A 21,397-nucleotide genomic window follows, 5' to 3' on the forward strand; every position below is an offset into this window, starting at 1 on the left:
ATTTTCGTTTTCTTTTCTTTTCTCTCCGTTTGAAAAAATGTTTTAAAAAAATTTCTTCTTCGCCGACTGGGCCGGCCCAGCACCCAACCGGGCCAGGCCAAGCCCAGCCCAGCCGCGCCGTCCCCGACCTCACGCAGGAGGCCGGATCCCGCACGCCACCGCCGCCACCTCGGCGTCCGAGCCGTCCCCGCCACGGACTCCTCCTCGCCGCCTCTCCCCTTGCCCCTCTCCCACGCCTTCTGAGGCCGCCCCCTCCATAAATACCGAGGCGCCACCCCGGCCCTCTCCTCCTCTCGCTTCGCCGCCGCCGCCCTCGCAGATCCCGCCGCCGCCACTGCCGCACTCCGCCACCAACCGCCGCCGCTGCAAGCGAGCCGCCCTGCCGCCTAGTCCGCCGCCCCGCCTCGCTGCTCGCCGCTGCTTCGCGCCGTCGCCTCCACCCGCACGCGCCGCCGCCGCACGGACTCGCCGAAAACCGCTCGCCGCCAGTTTTTCGCCGTAAACCGCCCCGAACCACCCGAGCCGGTATAACTGCTAAAAACCCGCCCTAGTTTTTCTTTTTCTTTGGTTTTTCTTTTTTAACCGGTTTTTACTAGGTTTAATTATTTAGAGGACGTTCGCTGGTTAGGTATAGAAAGCGAGCATTCGTTGGATAGATTTTTTCTTTTTAGTTTAATTTCGGCCAGGGACCTATCTGTGAGTATTTTATTTACAGTTTAGTCCATGTTTTTCAAACGATCACTACTTTTTACTCGTTTGTCCAAATCCAACGAAACCAACGCCCACTTCTTCGTTATGATCCCCTCTATCTAGTAAATCAACTTGAACATGTTTTTGAAAGTTTTAAAATTTGAATTCAAACTGATTTGTATTTGAACTTCGTTTGATCCTAACTTGAGTTTTATAACTCCGTTTGAGTTGTTTCTTTTTGCTATTCGAAGCTCTTGACCTAAACTTTCTGATAAGGTCAAATTCACATAATTTTGGTACTGTTAGAAATTATTTTATGTTGCAAGAGTTATTTGCTTGGTTTTGATCTTTCCGAATTGTCTTCTTCGATCTTTCTGATCTTTTGAGTGATTGCTTATGTGTGGTTACTATTGCTTGCATACAATAGATTGACCGGAGTGTTTCGAGTATAACTATCAAGAGTTTTGAGTGCAAATCATCTTCATCAACAGTACAGGCAAGTTCACACTTTGATCATATCCCTTTCATACCCAGTTTTTATGCATTAGTTTCAACCCTCAAAACACGTTGATCATATCCCTTTCATACCCAGTTTTTATGCATTAGTTTCAACCCTCAAAACATTGCATGAGTAGGATTGATAACATGTGGGTATTGGGAAGTAGTTGATGAGGTAGGAACTTATTGCCCTGCATTCAAACGTTGGGAGTTACTATTACGTTATGCTTATATTGCCATGCTATGCTCGTAGACGTGGATTGGGTTTGAGTGTATTCCATGACAGATGTGAGATTGTTTACTTAATGGTTCAACTTAAGGTGGCTACTTTAATATACATCTGGGTGGATTGGTTGTGGGCACCTGGGGATAGACTAGTGTTGTCCATTTGGTTCACCACCCAGGCTCAAAGGGATCATAAGATTATTCATGCTAGAAACTTCCGTGTGCAGCCACAAGCCATTATGGGCTCTGGCATAGTTGAGTATGTTGTGTGACCTCTTTCAGTGGTGGGCTAGCAGATGTAGAGGGAAAGTAGGTGTAACTGTCCACCCAGAGTAAAGAGTTAATGCTTCCGAAAGACTGTGTCTCGGTCATCCGTTTCTCAAACACCATGTAGTGCGAGAAATCCAACGGAGGAGATCGAGTCTTGTGGGGAAAATTGCGCAAACCTCTGCAGAGTGTACAAACTAATCATGATTAGCCGTGTCGCCGGTTATGGACATCTTGAGTATCTGGTTCTTGGATTTTCATATGGATCTCATCACTCTAAATTAATTTTGTTGGGTTATTAATTACCTTTTAATTGGGATTGAGATGGGGATTTACCTTCTCAATATTTTCAACAAACTTTGTAGTTAAATAAAATATATTCCTTTGCAGTAGGGAAAAATGGGCTTTTCGCAAAAAACATTACAACCATAGAGCTTTTCCACCAGCCATGTATGCATGTAGTGATAGCTATTATTCATCATTATCCTATGGTGTGAATTTGCCAGTACATTCAATGTACTAACCCTTTGTGGCTGCAACGTCTCGTGTTGTAGGATTCTTACGACGAGTAAGTGATACATTATGGTTACGATTTCTACACTCAACTTTGCCGTTGGTGTTGATGGGAATCCACAACCTTATTGTTACTTCCGCTATTCGGATTGAGTTAATAGTATTTACGTTATTTTATACATGTGATTTACCTCTGTTATAAATCCTCGAGTACTGTGTGTGTCAGCATACCGATCCAGGGATGACACTTAAGCACAGAGACTTGACCGTCTGAGGTCGGGTCGCTACACACCGGCCTCCCCGCGCCAAGCTGGTATGTCCACGAGCTCCACCGTGTTCGTCCTCATCGCCTGGGGGCAGCCGTTGTTGTGAGGGAGCACCGCAGGCCCCAGATCGAACCGGCGTCCGCCTCGGATCACCGGAGCTCCACCGCTCCGTTCGTCGCCTCCCCTGCGCTACAAAGCCGTCGAGGGCTTTTCTTAGACGCACGGTGAGCTCCGCCTCTCCTCCCTCCTCTTCCTGCTCGCCTTGGGGCATGTGCGCGACCACCACCGCAACCGTGCTCCGGCCGCCGCCATTGCTGCTGTTGTCATGCTCCCGAGCCGTTACAAGCTCGGCCGACTACTCTGGTGTGCTCCTCGTGCGCCGTAGACCCCGCCTAGTTGGTTAGTTTGGCCGCTCGCGCGCTCCAACGCCGAACCCGCTTGAGCCCAAACTCCGGTGCCGCTTCTGCTCGTCGCCGGCGCCGTTCCGGTCGTTCTCGGCCCCAGCCGTCGCCTCCATCTTGCGTGCGACGTCGAGCTGCGTCGAACGCATCTAGCAACGACCCCGGAAACTCCCTATGCGCGAAACCCGACCCCTCTCCCGACGTGCGCCGCCGCGGGAGGCTCGCCGGAACTCCGGTAGCCGGCGTCGACGTGGCCGGCCGGGGCCACTCCCCTGGTCACTGCCTCGTGGGCCCGGGGCCCCCGTTGACTGGGTTGACCCAGTCAACATGCTGACTGGGTAGCCAGTGTCATTGACATGCGGTCCCCGCCGCATAATTAGCTTAACTAAAATGTTTTTATAATTAAAATTAATTAGTTAGTTAAATGAGTCACTGACAGGTGGGGTCCAGTAGCTAATTAACTCTGCTTAGTTAAAATAAAACTCTGTTAGCCCCTCTGTCTATGACAGGTGGAACCCAATGGTCAGTTTGATGAGTCAGCAGGTCTGTTGACCTGCTGATGCCATGCTAACACTCTGCTGACGTCATAATTCCATTTCTATTAATTTAAATAATTCCTGGAAATGCTAAAATATTTGAAAAATCATAGAAAAATAATTGTAGCTCGGATGAAAATGTTTTCTACATGAAAGTTGCTCAGAACGACGAGACGAATCCGAATACGCGATCCATTCGTCTGCCACATACCCCTAGCATAGCGAACATGCAACCTTCCCCCTTCGGTTCGTTTGTCCGAAAATGCCAAACTTCAGAAAAACTTTCCCGGATGTTCTCCCCCTTCGCCGGTATCGTGTAGTGTCGCGTTAGAACACTCCTAGCGCCGCGTATTGCCATGTCATGCCTTGTGATGCTCTGTGTGCTTTGTATTTATTGTTTCTTCCCCCTCTTCTTCTCCGGTAGACCCCAAGACCGCTGTTGATGCCGCTGTGATCGACTACGTCGACGACGACCCTTCTTCCCTTTCAGCAGAGCTTCCAGGCAAGCACCCCCCTTTTGAGCATACCGATATGGCCTACTCTATCTCTCTTATGCTTGCATTAGAATCTGCTGCTACTACTGTTATCCTATTTCTGCTGCATAGCCGGTTTATTGTAACCTGTTGTTGTTACCTACCTGCTTATCCTAAACTGTTTAGAATAGGCTGGGTAGAGACCCATCAGAGACCCCCACTTTGTCCCGACTGCCCCGCTGGATTATCAGAAGACCCGATCAACGGGATCGAAGACTAGGCCCCGGCACCGCACATCACTTTCCCCTTAGTTGATCGACACTACTGAGTTACTATCGAGTGCAGAGGGTGATACCTCATCAGCACTTCTGATGTTAACCTTGCAGGTTAGTTCATCGATTATGGTCATCGAGGGTGATTCCTCCTTCTCCACTCCCGATAACAACACTGTCGTGGAACTCCTCAAGAGTGGACCTCGAGGGTGATTCCTCCTTCGTTCACCTTGACGATAACATCAGGTGGAATTCCATCGAGGGTTATTCCTCAGGGTTCCCCTTGGTGTTAGACACACGGTTACTATGACTTTACAATGAACCATGTTACTAAAGATGGGTCAGCTCTGAGGGGTACCCGTGCGAGCTTAATTGCGAGTGATGTGGAGTCGGGTTGACCTGGAAGGTGCCCGCGAGATAATTACGAGGCGTGGCCGGGAATTCTTAGCCCTTGCCGCAAGTCCTCGAGACGGGGCGACGGGGTCACATCGATCGCGAGTCTCTGCTCGTTACTGCGCGCTCCTAATCCACTATGATTTGGATATTTGATCCGAGGGGCCTCTGGCCTGATAGCACTAACCATCACGTGGGCATAGTATGGGTGTTCTGCGTCGTATGCATCAGCCGGAGCTTATTAGACGTCATGCGACTGAGCGACGCGCGCCGGGTTGGACTGCGTAAGCACCTGCCTTTTTAAGGAGGTAGCTAGGTCTGCTCATCGGCCGCCCACGCAACGTGCAGGAGTTCCCAGGGCGATGGCCCAAACCCTTGGGGGCATAGGTTTAGTCCGGCGTGCTGACCTCTCTATTAAGCCTAGGTCGAGTTGCGGCGTATCGTTTGGGCAAGTCCGGGCATGACCCAGTAAAGTGTGTCCGGCCGGAGTTAAGCGAGCGTGGTGGGTAAGTTGGTGCACCCCTGCAGGGAAGAAAACTTCTATCGATAGCCTAACCTACGATAACGGACACTCGGAGTTGTATCCTGATCGATACAACTAGAACTGGATACTTGAGATGAGAAATGGATAGTATGGCTCTGGGATTGGTTTCTCGCAGGGAGTCGAGGAAGGATCTCTGGACGAGGTTGATGACACTACTACTACTTTACTTTATGCTAGTCTGCACTCTTCTAATGCTGCAAGACCGCTGGAGATGCTGAAGATGCTAGTCTTTGATAGGACTAGGCTCTCCCCTCTATTCTGGCATTTCTGCAGCCTAGTCCACATATACAACCTTCCTTTGATAATGTTGCATATGTAGTGTAGATCCTTGCTTGCTGAGTACTGCGGATGAGTAATCATGTTTGTTTTGCTTTCTTTTCCCCCCATATCAGTTTGATGCAACCAGATGACGGAGCCCCTGAGACCGCTGCCCCCGCCGACGACTACTACTACTATACCGAGGGTGCCTACTACTACGTGACGGATGCCGGCGACCAGGAGTAGTTAGGAGGCTCCCAGGCAGGAGGCCTTTCCTTTTCGATCGTAGATGCTTTTGTGCTGGCCTTCTTAAGGCAAACTTGTTTAACTTATGTCTGTAGTCAGATATTGCTGCTTCCGCTGACTCGTTTGTATTCGAGCTTATGTATTCGAGCCCTCGAGGCCCCTGGCTTGTAATATAAAGCTTGTATTATTTTAATTTATGTCTAGAGTTGTGTTGTGATATCTTCTCGTGAGTCCCTGATCTTGATCGTACACATTTGCGTGTATGATTAGTGTACGATTGAATCGGGGGCGTCTCACACAGGTGCATCAAGAAGTGCAGCACGATCTGGTGGAGCACCTATGGAGGCTCAAGGGCAACACCTAGTTCAATGTGAATTATGAGTTTGCTTCATTGAACTATTTGATTTGTATTGATTTCTGTGATGAACTATGTGATCAAAAATTAGTTTTCGTTGAATTTGTGCCGAAGTGTGCCGAACTCTGCGGCTGGGGGGGGGGGGCGAACTTGGGGGGTCGGCTGGGAACCCGAGCCCCCCTACGCCGAATATATCGCCGGTTAGCCCCCAAGCGGCGCTATTTCAAGCCCTTGGGGGGCCGAACGGCTGGAGATGCTCTCAGTCAACAAGTTGAGAAAGAAGAAGAAGCAAAACTTACGATCTCCTCTGCCGCGTGCAATGGTCATCTTGCCTCCAGCTGAGCAACTACGTGACAAAACTTGGTCTGGATGGCGTACCATCGGTACTATAATGACCTCACATTGTGACCATGGGTGATGTGCATGTCGTAGGACGCAACGTGATTTCGTGCGTGAAACGATTCATGCACTTGCTGCCAGAAGGTCCCCTCTCTGCTCCTGCCTACAAAATCCGCGGATACGGCCAACCATTCACCGCATAGCAACTCATCCTCCATGGTCGAGTACCCCGCCATCCTTCTTACCTGAATAAATGACATGGCATCCAAAAATAAGCTCAATGACATTTGATCGAACACCTGTTGGGCGTGGTGGACGCCATGGAGGCCGTCGACGGGGCGACAGAGTGTACCTGGTACAAACGGCTCTAGGGTGGACAGTGCCATCATAAAAGGCGAGCGGGCGCGTCAGTGCTGGTTGCGAACGTCCAGCAATGCCTATGTGGCGGCTGGAGAGGTACAACGGTGGCGAAGGAGGTGGAGGGCGTGGATGCAAAGCAAGAGGAAGAAGTGGCGGAGTGTAAGAAAATGGGACCAGGAGGGCAGGTTTAGTGGGCTTGGGGTGTCGGAGTCCAACGTGAGTGCTGTTTGGACTCCCGTAACACCCCCCCCCCCCCCCCTTCTCTTTGCAGGAGAAAGTGCGTCCGGACCACTGAATGGATCGATACAGGACTATGTTGGATGGCTTTCACAGTCCCAATCGCGTGGTCCGGATATATGTGGGCAGCTTGTAGGTCGGCGTTGGTGATGCCCTTAACACATTTTCTTATAGAGTTGACCAAAATTAAACAAATTTGAGTTGAGACAAACTTAAAACTTCAATTACAGGTGGAGTAGCATCTATCTGCGGCACCCTGTTCCACAACAGTGCCTGATTGATGGCACAACTGTGTCGTCATTAGCAAAAAACTACCATTTCTGTTTTTTGGAACGGAAACCACCAAACAAAACGCCATTTTTTTACGGCCTGCATTGATAGCTCACCAGACCTAATTATGAGGAAGACCAAGTCAATGTGCCGCTGTGGCATTTTCTTTTGCCATGTCAGCCTGACAGGCGGGGTCTAAGTTGTCATAATCTGGGTTAAGCAGGCGATCAGTGCATTCTGTAAAAAAAAACGTTAAATTCAACGAAGTTCGTCCGAGAAAACAAGTGGTAGTTTTCAGCATTTCACTCTCGTTTCTCTGGGCAAAAGTACTTGCTTTTCTTCGTCCTTTATCTATTGTTTTGTTTGTTGCCTTATTGCAGCCATGACGGGGCGCCGCCAAGCAAGCGCCGTCCTCTTGTTGGGCACCGGCGAGCAGCCTCCTACAACCTCATCCAGTGTCATCCTCCTGCACGGTCTCTCACAGCCAGAAACGGGCGTGATATTTTCGCGAGGGAAACGTGCGATCGGCATCGGAGAGCATGTGCGCCATTCCATGCGGCCAAAACCCAAGAATGCATGTGCGCGCAAGAGCCAAGAGATGCACGCACGAGACGAGAATGTAGAAACAAACCCTGCGGCTACGAGAGAGAGAGAGCATGAAAGGTGACAGCGCCTCGGGCACTCTCCGCACATGTACTACTTCCGTTTCTTTTTAGTCCGCATATAAGGTTTGGTCAAAGTCAAGCTTTGTGAAGTTTGACTAATTTTATATTAAAAAATATAAACATTCACAAATATAAAATCAATATTATCAGATGCACCATGAGACGTATTTTCATACTATATAGTTTTAGTATTGTAGATGTTCATATTTTTTATATAAATTTGGTCAAACTTTGTGTAGTTTAACTTTGACCAAATCTAATCTTATATGCAGAGTAAAAAGAAACGGGGAGTACTAGGTAGCTCGTCGCGGATGTTTGTTTTTTCGTGAAAGAAAAGAAAGAAAGCGACCGCACCACACGTGGCGGTCATTTTCCGAAGGTCGTCTCGCTTCATTCACCGTCCCGGTCGGTCGTGCAGTGGTCGCGGGAGCAGTAGCTTCGCGTCCGCGTCGTGATAATCCGTCTGGCCGAGGTCGTTTCGACCATGTCGCGGCGTGCCTGTTTGGTTTCAAGTTTGCGTGATTCGGTTTCTGGGACCCCGGGGCCGGGGATCGATCGTCCTGCACGTATCGTCGTCTGCCTTTCGGGCCCGTTGTCGCGCGATCCCGCCTTTTCTTGGTCCGGAGAGGCTGGAGAAAGAGGTTCGCACGTACTATTATGTGCTTCCCATTTTTTTTTTTCTTTCAACACGAGAGAGCATGGATGGCAATCCGCGCGCGAGCATTCGTCGGTCTTTTTCGGGGTCGTGAAACACGATTCTTTGCGTGACATCGGCCCATCACATTAGGATTACCTCTCCGTGTCGTTACGCTTTGCTTGGGCTGGCCGTGGCCCCGTCGATGCTAACCCATGGTCAAGTTCTTAAAAAAAAACGTCAAAACTAGTTCCCTAATTTTTTTTATTTACTTGGATTGGAAAACATCATTTTAGCGTACAAGTCTACATCTACAATTCGGCATTGTAGCGAGATATTTCTTTTATGCCAACGCTAGGCGCCAGGCGACCAACACAGTCTCGCGCGGCGCCAGTGGCCTTCTGAATTGCCTTTTAATAACCATCAAGGCTTTTTTTTAGAGAAAACTTTCAACATATTCATCTTCATGGCAATACAATCAGTGAAGGTGCCAAAACTTTAATATCGTGTAGTCAACTTGAAATTGTGTAGTCAAATGTATAAATTTGTACTAAATATTGCAAGATTTCTACATCAATATGTTGATTTTACCGAAAAGCTGAGTAGTCAATTGACTACCTAGCTTTTTATGTGGCTTCGCCGCTGAGTACAATGAACACTAGAAATAATAAAAATTAGATCCAGATTTATAGACCACCTAGCAACGACTATGAGAACCGAAGCAAGCCACCATCATCTTCCCTCTCTCGTCGGAACCTGGCAAAACTTGTTGTAGTAGACAGTCGAGAAGTTGTCGTGCTAAGGTCCCATAGGACCAGCGCACCACAAGAGCAACTATCGCCGATGCAGAGTAGCGTCTATCGAAAGGATCCAACCTGAAGACACACGGACATAGACGAACGACGAACAGATCCAAGCAGATCCACCAAAAGATAGATCGCTGGAGACACATCTCCACACGCTCAACGACGGTGCTAGACGAAGGAGGGTTACGCGGGGAGAACCTTATTCCATCTTTAGGGAGCCGCCGCCATCTTGTCTTCCTGAGCAGGACACAAACCCTAACAAAACTCAAAGTAACATATAAAAACGGAGTCCTCCCACCGGCAAGGCCCGCATCCATCGTGATTCTATGCCCCTAAGGCCGCCGGAGACGAGGCGGCAACACCGGGAGGCGTAGAAAACCTAAACTTGGGAGAGGATTCTGACAGCTCATGATTCCCTTTCCTCCACCTCCGACACGCATCTCTCTACACCAAAAGACACAAAACAGAAGAAAAAAACAGTGCCCCCGCTCGCGCACATCGCCGCTCGTATGGGTGGACTCGGAGCAAAATCTCCTAGTGTCCTGGTATACACCATACACAATGAATACCTGAACAAAATACCAAACAATAATATACATAAAAGTAACACACTTTACACAACTTAAATCATTCCATTTGAAATGCTAGTTTATTATTTGAAGTTGAAAAAAAAACATAGGAACTTCAAACAATAAAAGTAAATATGATCAGACAAGATAAATTCCCTGTAACCCATTGGTTCTTATGCTATTGCAAGTGTACAGCAGCTTACATTATTATATGGGTGTTTGTAGATGAATGAATAAAAATAATAAATATGATTATTATTATGGGTGTTTGTTGAACTATACAGTTATGAAGTTAAACTTACTCGACATATGTCCTATTGATGCTGCGTGATCCCCTCCCACATCATGGTTGTCATCGCTCTCTGCCCGACGATTCTCAAGCAAGTGAACCGAACGATCCGCGAATTCCTCTGGCATGGCAATAAGGAGACCCGCGCTGGCCACGGGCCAGTCAACTGGCAGCGCGTCTGCCGACCCCTCCATCTCGGCGGCCTCGGCATTCTGGACCTCCATCGGCAAGGGATCTCACTCCGTGTGCGCTGGCTGTGGCTGCAGCGCACCGACCCGGCCAGGCCGTGAGCACACCTGCACCTGCCCTCCGATGCTGATTCCTCCTCTATCTTCCGCGCGTCCACTGCTTGGATTCTCGATGATGGAAGGTCCTGCCGTTTCTGAACTGATGCATGGATCGACGGCATGGCCATTGCAGACATCGCCCCTGCCCTCCTCCCCTTGGTCCCCCGTCGGCGACGCAAGCGCACCGTGGCGGATGGGCTCCAGGACCACTGTTGGACCACGGACTTGCGTGGCGCGCTCGCACCCACTGCGCTGGTGGAGTACGTCCAGCTCTGGACTAGACTCCGTCATCTGCACCTCTCTGCCTCCCCAGACCGTCTAGTCTGGCGCTGGACTGCGGATGGGAAGTACTCCGCCAGATCATGCTATCGAGCCCTCTTTGCCGGCTCCACATCCGCCCCATTCTGGCGCGTCACCTGGAAGTGTTGGGGCCCCCTGCGCGTTAAGATGTTCACCTGGCTGGCCGACCTTGACCGCTGCTGGACTGCCGATAGATTGGCTCGCCACGGTCTCTCCCACAACGACAGATGTGCTCTTTGCGACCAGGACGTCGAGACCATGCAACATATTATCATCGACTGCCCCTTCTCCAGGCAGATTTGGCATGATGTCCTGTCTTGGGTGCGCGCCACCGTCCCCCCTCCGACTGGCCCCGAAGAGTTCCTACCATGGTGCTCCTCGATGATCATGAGCTCCCCCACAGGGCACCGCAAGGGGCTTGCCACCCTCGCAACCCTGACGGCTTGGTCTATCTGGAAGCAGCGCAACCGCTGTGTCTTCGACGGCGAGTCCCCCTCCACCTCCCGGCTTTTTGAGCTTATCCAGAACGACACACGTTCTTGTGCTAGGGCTGGAGCTCATGGTTTAAATGCGCTGCTGGCATAGGTTCTTAGCCATGTACCCGGGCTGAGCAGCCCGTCATCACTGCTTCCCTGCTCCTTGTCTTGCCTGCGTGCTGGACACCGAGCACCCCCCCCCCCCCCCCGGGGTACTCTCTCTTTCTTCCTATCAATGAAAAGATACGCTCTCAAGCGTATTCGCGAAAAAAAATGCTGCACACATTTGAGATATCCAAAATACCAATTAGATGTGAATCACTAAAGAAAGTTGTCAATCTAGACAACAAAAAGTAAAGAAATTGGAATATATGTATATGTACTTGACCGAGATTGGCAATCTTACAAAGAACCGTATTTATTTCCTTCGATTATTTGGTGATTTGCAGCGGCCGAACAGGTGCAGGTTGCCCACGTACCTACATAGGGACCTCCTATTTAGCCTTTTATATTTTTCAGAATATCTCTTATTTAGCCACAAAACCTATATCTCGCTTATAGCGATTGGACCATACATCTCGCCTGAAAGCGTTTCCTCCACAAGTAGCTACTGGGCTGGCCCATTTTATCTTTTTTTTTTTCGTTCGGTCAAGACTCTCGATGCGACTGTGTTCGCTCGTTCATTCGTTTTTTCTTTTTTTCTTTGGTTTTCTTTTGTTTCTTCAACTGATTTTCTTTGTTTTTTGTTTTCCTTTGTTTTTGCACCGGTTTCAGTCGTTTCTCTTTCTCGGTTTAGATTGGTTTTTTTTCTTTAGTTATTTTTCTTACTCGGATTTCTTGTTTTCTTTGTTTTCTTTCCTATCACTGGGTTTTCTCCGGTTTTATTTTTTCGATTTTATTTTCTTTCTTCCTCGGTTTTTTTCTGCATGTTTTTTCTTTGGTTTTCTTGTTTCCTTTTTCTGTTCAGTTTACTTTCTTTCATTGGTTTTCTTTATTTCTTTATTTTTTTTATTTTTTTCAAAGAATGTCTATATTTTTGGTACACACTACATTTTTTGTATGCATCCAGGATATATTTTAATACTCTTTTAATATTTTAATATGAATGATTAACATTTTTTCAAATAAATGTTTTGATGTCTATTATTTTCATACAGAGTGTACATTTTTATATACATCTAAATATTTTTATACATATTTAACATTTTTCATATATCTGTTTAATAATTTTTCCAAATATAGTATTTGATGTCTAATTTTGTTCGTACACATCAGACATTTTTCTCATACATCCTATATATTTTTCTTTACATTTATATATATATATATATATATATATATATATATATATATATATATATACATTTTAAACATTTTTTGAAACATATATTTTGGATGCACATTTTTTGTATATATCAGGAACATTGGTATATGTAGATGTTTAACATTTTCAAATACATGATTAACATATTTGAAAACTTATATTTTTATGTCTAATTTTCTCCAAACACTTTGTACATTATTTGTATAGATAGGAAATATTTTTATATACACATTAAAAAATCATGCATTTGAAAAATATATAGGATTTTTATCATCCAACCAGCTATGTGATCAAACGGATTTGAACTTCAAATTAGATGTATGAGCGGACATTTTAGGGATAGTTTTGGATGGCCGACTCCGCATAATGTCAGCGGCGATACGGTGTCCGGTTTGGAGTTCCTCGGTCGTGACATCCTCTCGTGAGCGTGCAAACGTGACCGCATAGGCAGAGCTTGAATTCTAAGATCGATCGAACCTTGGAGAGCACATTAATGCCGAGCAAACCATTGTTTGCATTCCAATCCATGATTCCAACAAATCATAAGCACTTAACAAATACAATCTCACTCCCTAATAATACAGCAAAGAAGGGAAAATGGGACCCTTAAGAAAAGGGAAAAATGGTAGAACCCTAGCTAATCAGTAACCAAACGCTTCAACCGCACAAGATGGGAGTTGGAGAGGCGAAGGGCTCACGGCTGACTCACGATCAGAGGTGGTCGCCGTTCATGAGCGCGGTGGCCGTGGCGCCGCAGGAGACGGCCTCCTTGGGCACCTTGCCGACGCGGTCGATGGCCTCGGCGAAGATGACCCCCATGCCCATGTGGAGGTGCGGCTCGATGTGGCAGTGGAACGCCCACACCCCGGGGTTGTCCGCCACGAACCGCAGCGCCGTCCACCCGTACGGGAAGATCACCGCCGTGTTCCGCAGCGGCGGGTTCACCAGGTTCAGCCTCGCCGCGTCGGCGGCGTCGCCCCTGTACGCGCCCTCGCCGTACCCCAGCACCCAGAAGTCGTGGCCGTGCAGGTGCCACGGGTGCACCTCGCTGACGTTGTGCTGGAGCGCGTTGGCGTTCTGGAGCACCACGTCCACCGTGGTGTTGTGGCGGAGCACGTAGACGTTGTCCCCCGTCGTCGTGTTGGGGTTGTGCGGCGGCCGCGTCACGTCGTAGGCGCGCCCGAACGTGTCCGCCGGCCGCGCGGCGGCCAGCGCCGTCTTGAGCCCCAGCTTCAGGGAGCCCAGGTACGGCGTCGCCGGGAGCACCAGGGACACGTTGTTGATGGACCACTTGATGTGCCCGTCCAGCTTGTTCTGCGTGTTGAGCAGCTCGATGCGGCGGTCCGACGTCGCCGGCGGCGGGGGCGTGCCGGCGCGGGCCTTGATCTGGGTCGTGAACGCCTTGCTGTGCGCGGTGTCGTTCCACGCAGGGGTCACCGGCGGCGCGATGGCCGGCAGCTTGAACCCGCGGTTGGGGCGGTAGTTGAGCAGGGCCAGTGCCGGCGCCGTCTTGGGCGTCCGGCCACGCACGCCGATGCTGACCCAGTAGTTGGACGACGGGTCCTGGTCGGTGGTGAGCAGGACGGAGTAGCTGTCGCCGGAGTAGATGTCCATGTCGTCCACCACGAACGGCGCCACGTAGTTGCCGTCAGCCTCCACCACCGTCAGCTTGTGCTTCTGAACAACAACAAAAAAAGCTTACCCGATTAAACAATGTCGCAAGCATCCGACATAGCTTCAGTGTTCTGCGCACTGCACAGTTTATACTGTTTTATTATCAGGGAATCAATCTGTCTCGGATTTGCTTACCCCGATCGCGAGGTTGAGGGAAGCCAGCGAGGTGGTGCTGGCGATCCGGAGCCTGTAGGTCTTGTTGGGCTCGACGGGGAGGATCACCGGCGCGCAATGCCTGTTGCCGCCGGCGGTGCACTGCTTGGTGCCCGGCGTGTGCGCCGCCGCGAGCGAGCAGTTGAACTGCCCCCTACCGTTGATCAGCAACGACTGCAGCACAACCAGTCACACGGTGCTTGCCGTTAGCCCCAAAAAAGTTGAGGCAGAATCTTCAGACATTTTCGACAATCAAACAGCGTCTGACATAAAAGGAAAAACTGCAAGAAGGTAACAACATCTACCAAGGCAAAGTGTCGCCTGAACTCTGAATTATTACCAAGGTGACCAGAGATTCAGATAACAATGCTGTGTCATTGCCTCATTGCCCAATATATAGTGAACACTTCCACTTGTCTTTCGGTCTGTGTTAAAATCAACATATCAATTTTCAAACACTACAGTGGATACTCATGGTGCTTGTGAACCAGCAGTGACATGCACTGTTCTTGTTGGGCTACCTTCCCCAACACATGCACACATGTGCTTTGTGCGCACAAGAAAAAAATGTACCACTGTCAGTGTGGGATGCACTCATCTTGGCTGGACTCTTTCCCTGACCACCCAGTGGCCAAGCCAAAGCTCCCCACACAATAATGTAGTACCACCTAGGGTCACTGTACCCTCTGTAACTTTTTCAAAAAAATACTACATATCCTCTGCTCTGCATCATGCAGCCCCTCCCTAGGCAGGCAGATGTTTCCAACATCAAGAGAGAAAAGGTCCTTGCATGGATGCTTTTTGGTGACACATGACCACAATGTCCCCTCTGAAAATCATGTGGCCTTGTGGCACCCCCCAACCTTTTCTTCAGAAAATTTGTAATGTGTGTGTGTGTGCGCGCATCCATGCCTGTGCTGTGCTGCATAGGAACATGATCTGTTCTGACACTTTAGGCATTAGCACACATATAATACTGGTCCTGAGTCTACAAAGTATCCTATACATGGTGTGTGTCTTTTTTTTTTGAAGTGAGAGTGCTTCTTTCTAGGAAGCCCAATAGGGTGGGTTCCATTTCTTTTGCCTTTCTCATCACCACAGTTGGCCCTGGATGCATGCAAGCTTTCTGGTCCTGATGAGAAAGCTGAGGGCTCCTTTGATTCAAAGGAATTGCATGGGAATTTTGGAGGATTTGAACCCTTAGGAATTTTTCCTGTGATGCTCGTTTGATTCGTAGGATTGACATCGTAAGGAATTTTTTCATAGGATCCATTTGTACTACATTTTGAAGGAAAATTTCCATCCACTCAAACCTCTTTGTAGAATTCCTTTGTTTTTCCTGCGCTATCAAACATTCTTTCAAATCCTGCAGCCTACTATGGGACATGACATCCTATTCCTGCATTTTTCCTATTCCTTCATTTTGACAATCCTGCGAATCAAAGAGGCCCTGAGTGTGTGCATCATCAGTTTATCACCATCAGCTGGGATCTTTGAGGCCATGCTTTGCTTAGCTTTAGTGACAGGCCTAGCAATCCAGGATTTGTATCCTAAACTGCTATTCAACTCACAAGAGCAAGTGTTTTCATAACAAAACAAAAAATGTACCCATGCTTTCTACTACCCTGCATACATAGGTATGCTGTACCAACAGCTGCATTTTAAATTTGAAATTGCTCTTTCCGTGATCATCTAAATCGCCCAATTCACCAGTTAGCTGAACTTTTCTAGCGCACTTGCATTTTAAATTTCCAGAACAGGACAAATCAAATTCCTCTTTCCAAGATCGTCTAAATCAGATGGACGGGCTCCGATCTCCCAGTGCAATTTGTCGTTTTTGTGTTTTAAATTTTTACTTCAAAGAGTGCATTTTGGACTGTCCTGACTGTAAATCCAACCAACCAAGATACCTTTTGTCCACCATGAAACTGCATCTTGCTGAAACATCATATACTACTACTAGAGACATAGCAAAAACATCAGTGTGGTTTTAACGGTTACCTGGGGCTCGCCGATCCATCTCATGGGGCTGGAGGAGAGGCCAACCATCTGGTTGTAGATGCTCTCGTGGTACCAGTCGCTGAGGAGCAGGTTCAGCTCGCCGTCATACTTGAACGGCTCCTCCTCCCCATCCGCCACATCCACGATCAGAGAGCCGTACAGCCCCGCCGCCCTCTGCATGCCGTAGTGCCCGTGGTAGAAGTATGTCCCCGGCTGCAGCCATGAACCAGCCATGGGTCAGTCACAAGTCAAACTAAAAAGAAGGAAAAAATGAGGAAGTTCTGCAACAGTTTCGACACTAATCTTGTGATTAATTTCTGTTTCTTGGTACCAACTAACTATGTTGTGTGTCGCGTAGGAAGATTTGAACGGTGGAAGTACCTTGTCGACGACGAATCGATAAGTGAAGGTTTCTTCCGGGTTGATGGCGCACTGGGAGATGGCGGCCGTGCCGTCCGCCCATGGCGTTCCAATCTGCCATGATTTTGTCCATGAAATGTTAGGAAGATATAAAGATCAGCAAAAGAACAAAATCTCCTAGCTGCATGCAACGGGGAAGAGACAAAGCAGTGACGGTGTGCTCATGCTGTGGTTAATTACTCACCTGTCTGACGCCGTGCCAGTGGATGACGACGCCCTCGGTGTGCAGCCCGTTCTTGAGCTCGACGACGATGGTGTCGCCGGCCTTGGCCCGGATGGTGGGGCCGGGGAACTGGCCGTTGATGCCGATGAGCACCTTCTCCTCGCAGTCCGGCGACCAGAACATGTGGCTCACCTCCCACTTGAGGTGCCTGGCCTTGGCCGCCTCCGCGCAATGCATCACGCCGCCGCACGCCAAGAGGAGGGCGCACCATGCAAAGAGAGCCCTCATGGCAGCAATGGGGAGGAAGAAGAAAAAGGCTAGTAAGTGGAGGAAAGGTTCAAACAATTTCTCCAAGGCAAAATGGATGGGAAGAGACTCCGAGACTGAAGCCTGCTGAAGCCGGTGAGGGTGTGTGCTAGTTTTATACTGGCAAAAAGGCCCTCTCAAAAGCCACAACAAATGGTGCTGTTTAATCAACTATTTTATTGCCATTATTCTCCTTGTTTTTTGTGATAGAAAAATAAATAAACTAAAAGTGGATCAGCTCAGTGGGGTTAGGTTGGGCTTGGGGACGGTGGCATGTTTGTGGAGGAGCACCTGCGGAAATAGGCCGTTTCTTAGACCTAGAGGCTTGCAGCCTTGCCCAAGGGCTTGAAATGGCTCAACTTTCTTGATTTTTCATTGCATCTTTCTGGCCAACGAATAAAGAAGGTTCAAACTAGCATCATTTTGTGTTGCTTTTGCCAGTTCATATTACTAGAAATCTGGTCGCCTCTTTCTGTGTGTCTACACAAGTGGTTTTATGCAGTGGCCAGACAAAAAGCGCGTCCACTGCTGCCTCACATCCTCTGATGGTTGTTCACATGCCTACATGCATATGTTCTTGGTAGCTAGCGTGCATTTTTTGCAAAGGATTTTCTCCCCTTTCTTTTTCTTAAGCTGGTAGGAAAGATGCAGAGATTATGCACATGGTTTTGTGTTTTGCAAAAAGGAACTGTATAATATGTGTGCATTGCTTTAGAATTGTTAATGTGTACACCGACGATTGTCTGCCTTTATTCACTATCCATGTGTTTGACACCGACGCTTATTTGCCTTTTTAACGTTCTCTCATTCGCACAGTACCAACCTCTGATTATTTTTTCTGGACACAATACCTGCTAAAAGATGTCGACTTCCTGTAACTAGTAACTGTGTACGTGCAATGCACATATTAATATTAGACAAGATATAAATTGCATATTAATATTAGACAACATATAAATTATTTGTTAATATTAGGTATGATACAGTTACTTGGTTAGCGCAGACATTTGTATTAGGCATGATATTAGTTAGAGAAGGATGATAAACATGTTTCGTGATAAATGTGTTTAATGCTAAAGAACGGGCAAGATTTGTTGGATATCCGCAACTCGCTCTTTTAATATTAGTATATAGATACAAATGTGGAAGCATAGATATAAATATAAATATATCTATGGATATAGATATAAAAGTATAGATATAGATATATAAATAAAGATATAGAAGTATAGATATAGATATAGAAGTATAGATGACATCCTTTTACACATTAACTATAGAGGTTTGCATACATATTGATCGGTATTCTAAATAAAATATGAAGGTGTCACATTGCTTAATAACTAGGAAAGGCGTAGCTTGGTCGACAACGCAAACTTGCACCGGATAGATAACGCTCATACAACATCAATTGTTCTTCAATCTTAATTCACCGTGCCCTATTTCTGAAGCTCAAATCATGTTTTCTTCATGCGCAATGTATACATAGTACTCTGTTGCTTTACCTCAAGTGAAAACCATCATTATGATCTTGCTCATAATCACTGCTGCGTTCGGAGTAAATTACGATCCAAACAAAAGCAAAAGATCTCAGTTGCAGACAGTGCAAATCCGCATGGCATGATAACGATGGCAGGGAGCCCTTTTTGTCTGGCTTGACCGTATTTTGTCACGGAATCAAGTAGAATGCACGCAAGGCATCGCCGGTTTTCTTCACCTACTGAATGAGCGGTATTATTTCTTCATTCACTTCACACTTTGAGGATCAAAGATGAATACATTAATGGTGACTAGGTGATAGCACATGGAAGCGTGGCTCCACACTCAGTGGACGCAGAATTTAGACACCGTCCACAGGGTTCTGTCTTGATTTCGTGGGATCGATTTCCAGGGCCTCTCACTCTCGTTAAAAATAAACCCACACCGTTCCTCTTTTTTAGGGAGGTTCCTCATTTATTGGTCATGTGAAAAATTATACTTTAGAAGTAGTCTGGTGACTGGTTATTGCATCCACTTGAAAGTGTTTCTGCCAGTTTGCACACACCTTTCTTTCATTGTAAGGAGATAGCAAATCATTTTCTTCCTCCTCTCCCGTGCCCTAGGTGAACAGGAGCGACGACAGTTGATATACTCGCCTCAACGGTGAGACCATAGCCCCCTCTCCCTCCGTCTGTCGCTTCGATGATGGAAAGGGGTGGAGAACCTACAACTTTGGTCTGGTGGTACTAGGGTTAGAAATAAATTTAAGTTTGTCTTTGATCAACGGAGGTGTTATGGCAACAACATTGGATAAGGTCTTCTTGCCTTGTCCTTGTTCCGGTTGTTCTTCTTTGTATTTTCGGGGGGCGTGTGGAGAATGGTGCATTCTCAGATTTGCTTCTCCGGGTCTGGCTTTTTTTTGGTTGTGCAGTCATGCATGATGGACAACATGGTTGTACATTTTTTCTCCGGTTTCAGTTTTGACTGACGAAGGTTGGCCAGCCCTGGCCTTGTCAGGAGCGTGGGAGATTTGTGTTCTCCAACTTCGTGTGGCCGGAAGCTATGGCATCTTTACAGGCACTATCCGGCGTTTTCTTCTCCGAGCGACGATTTGCTACACAGATGACGACTGGATATGACTTCTGGTCTACATCAATGACTTTCAGTCCTGTTGCTTCTACAAGCTCCAGCGTTTCAACGAGTTTGCTCTGCTGAGACGGGGTCCTAGAGGCGGCAACGAGTTTTTCTCATGAGACATCACAGGTGGATGTAGGAGGAAGAAGACATCAGCACCCCGAGGATTTTGGATGTGTTTTAAATTTTTGTAAGTGTTTTTGTAATGGTTTGTGCTACTTAATATATGGCCTTGGGCCTTTCACAAAAGAATGATATAATTTGTGACACGCTTTATCCAATTTAAACAAAAATATCGAAACTACCCAATTAAAAAAAAATCTTTTTCACTTTTAATCCTTTTGATATTTTGCCACAACCATCAATTCTTTGTGGCAAGCCGAATCAGATGCCAGCTAGGATTCGTACTCCTAGGCACCCTCGATGCAACTTGACTTGCCAAACCGGCACTGAATTGGTGCAACCACCCTCGAGCCACGCCTCCTCGCACATGAGAATTCAGAACAGAGGCAGACACTAGATCACCATGCGGTAGGACTCATTGGCGATAGTCAAGGAAAAGAAAGTTAGGCGTGGAGGGTAGTGACGACGTCGCACTTGAGCTGGCACATTCTAGTGTGATCCTCATAGCGCTCTGATACTTCAGCATGTAAGAGCAACTCCAGTAGGGTCATCATATTGGCAGCCTCCAAGACGCATATGAAGCGCGCTCTATAGTGTTTTAGAGGTCGCGGAGGTTGTGCGCAAGCACATAGTCGTTGTAATGAGCCTCCATATTTTCCCCGCAACTAGGACACACTTGCCATTGGGCGATATGTTCTTTCTAGACTATTTACAAAAAATTTGATCAAACAATTCAATAATTCAACAAAATTATTAAAAACCATTAATGCGAATACGAAAAAAAAATCCGATCAAATAAATTGTTCAGGTAAAAGCAAAACTAGGTTCAACTAGAGGTCCCCTCCCCGAGGGGTATGGCAATAGCCACAAGGAATAGTACATGCCCAGCTGGCATTTGACATGGCTCGTCACATAGGATTGATAACGGGTCCAACTTGCCATATGAGGTCAAATGTAATAAAAGGTGGAAGAAACTTCATAAATTAGGTTTTTAAAAAGAATATTAAATGAAGTAAAAAAACACATAGTTAAAAAGTGAATTCACCTCTTTTTTCATAATAGATTCACCCTTAATTTCTTACGATCACTATTTGATCACTTTGTTGCAGCACAAATTATCATGACATTATGCTCAAAATATTTATCATGACACTCCATACATAATAATTTAGCATTTTTAACTAGTTTATCCATGATTGCGTTGCAACATGATTTATCCTTGCCCGTCACTCTGTTGATCATGAAATTTCTGTTAAATGAAAGTAAAGCATGTCACGTAGTGGATCTTAGAGGGTTAAAGGGTGAAATCACTCTTTTTTCACAATAGATTCGCTTAATTCCTTACCCATAACTAGTTTATCCATGATTGCGTTGCAGCACGATTTATCCTTACACATCACTCTGTCGATCATGAAATTTCTGTTAAATGAAAGCAAAACATGTCACTTAAT

The 21,397-nt window shown here is 47.1% G+C and overlaps 1 protein-coding gene across 1 annotated transcript; it reads right to left on the bottom strand.

Moving 5' to 3' along the window:
* Positions 1–12,983: 12,983 nt before the first annotated feature.
* Positions 12,984–17,351, bottom strand: LOC123165322 (L-ascorbate oxidase). Its single transcript, XM_044582949.1, has 5 exons — positions 16,926–17,351; positions 16,703–16,795; positions 16,322–16,534; positions 14,303–14,494; positions 12,984–14,170 (listed from the first exon to the last, which is right to left on the bottom strand). Exons 1-5 carry the CDS (start codon positions 17,190–17,192, stop codon positions 13,205–13,207), a joined length of 1,731 nt encoding a protein of 576 aa, XP_044438884.1. The 5' UTR covers positions 17,193–17,351; the 3' UTR covers positions 12,984–13,204.
* Between the last annotated feature and the right edge of the window lie 4,046 nt (positions 17,352–21,397).

The sequence above is a fragment of the Triticum aestivum genome, chromosome 7D (assembly GCF_018294505.1).
Source record: "Triticum aestivum cultivar Chinese Spring chromosome 7D, IWGSC CS RefSeq v2.1, whole genome shotgun sequence".
Lineage (NCBI taxonomy): Eukaryota > Viridiplantae > Streptophyta > Magnoliopsida > Poales > Poaceae > Triticum > Triticum aestivum.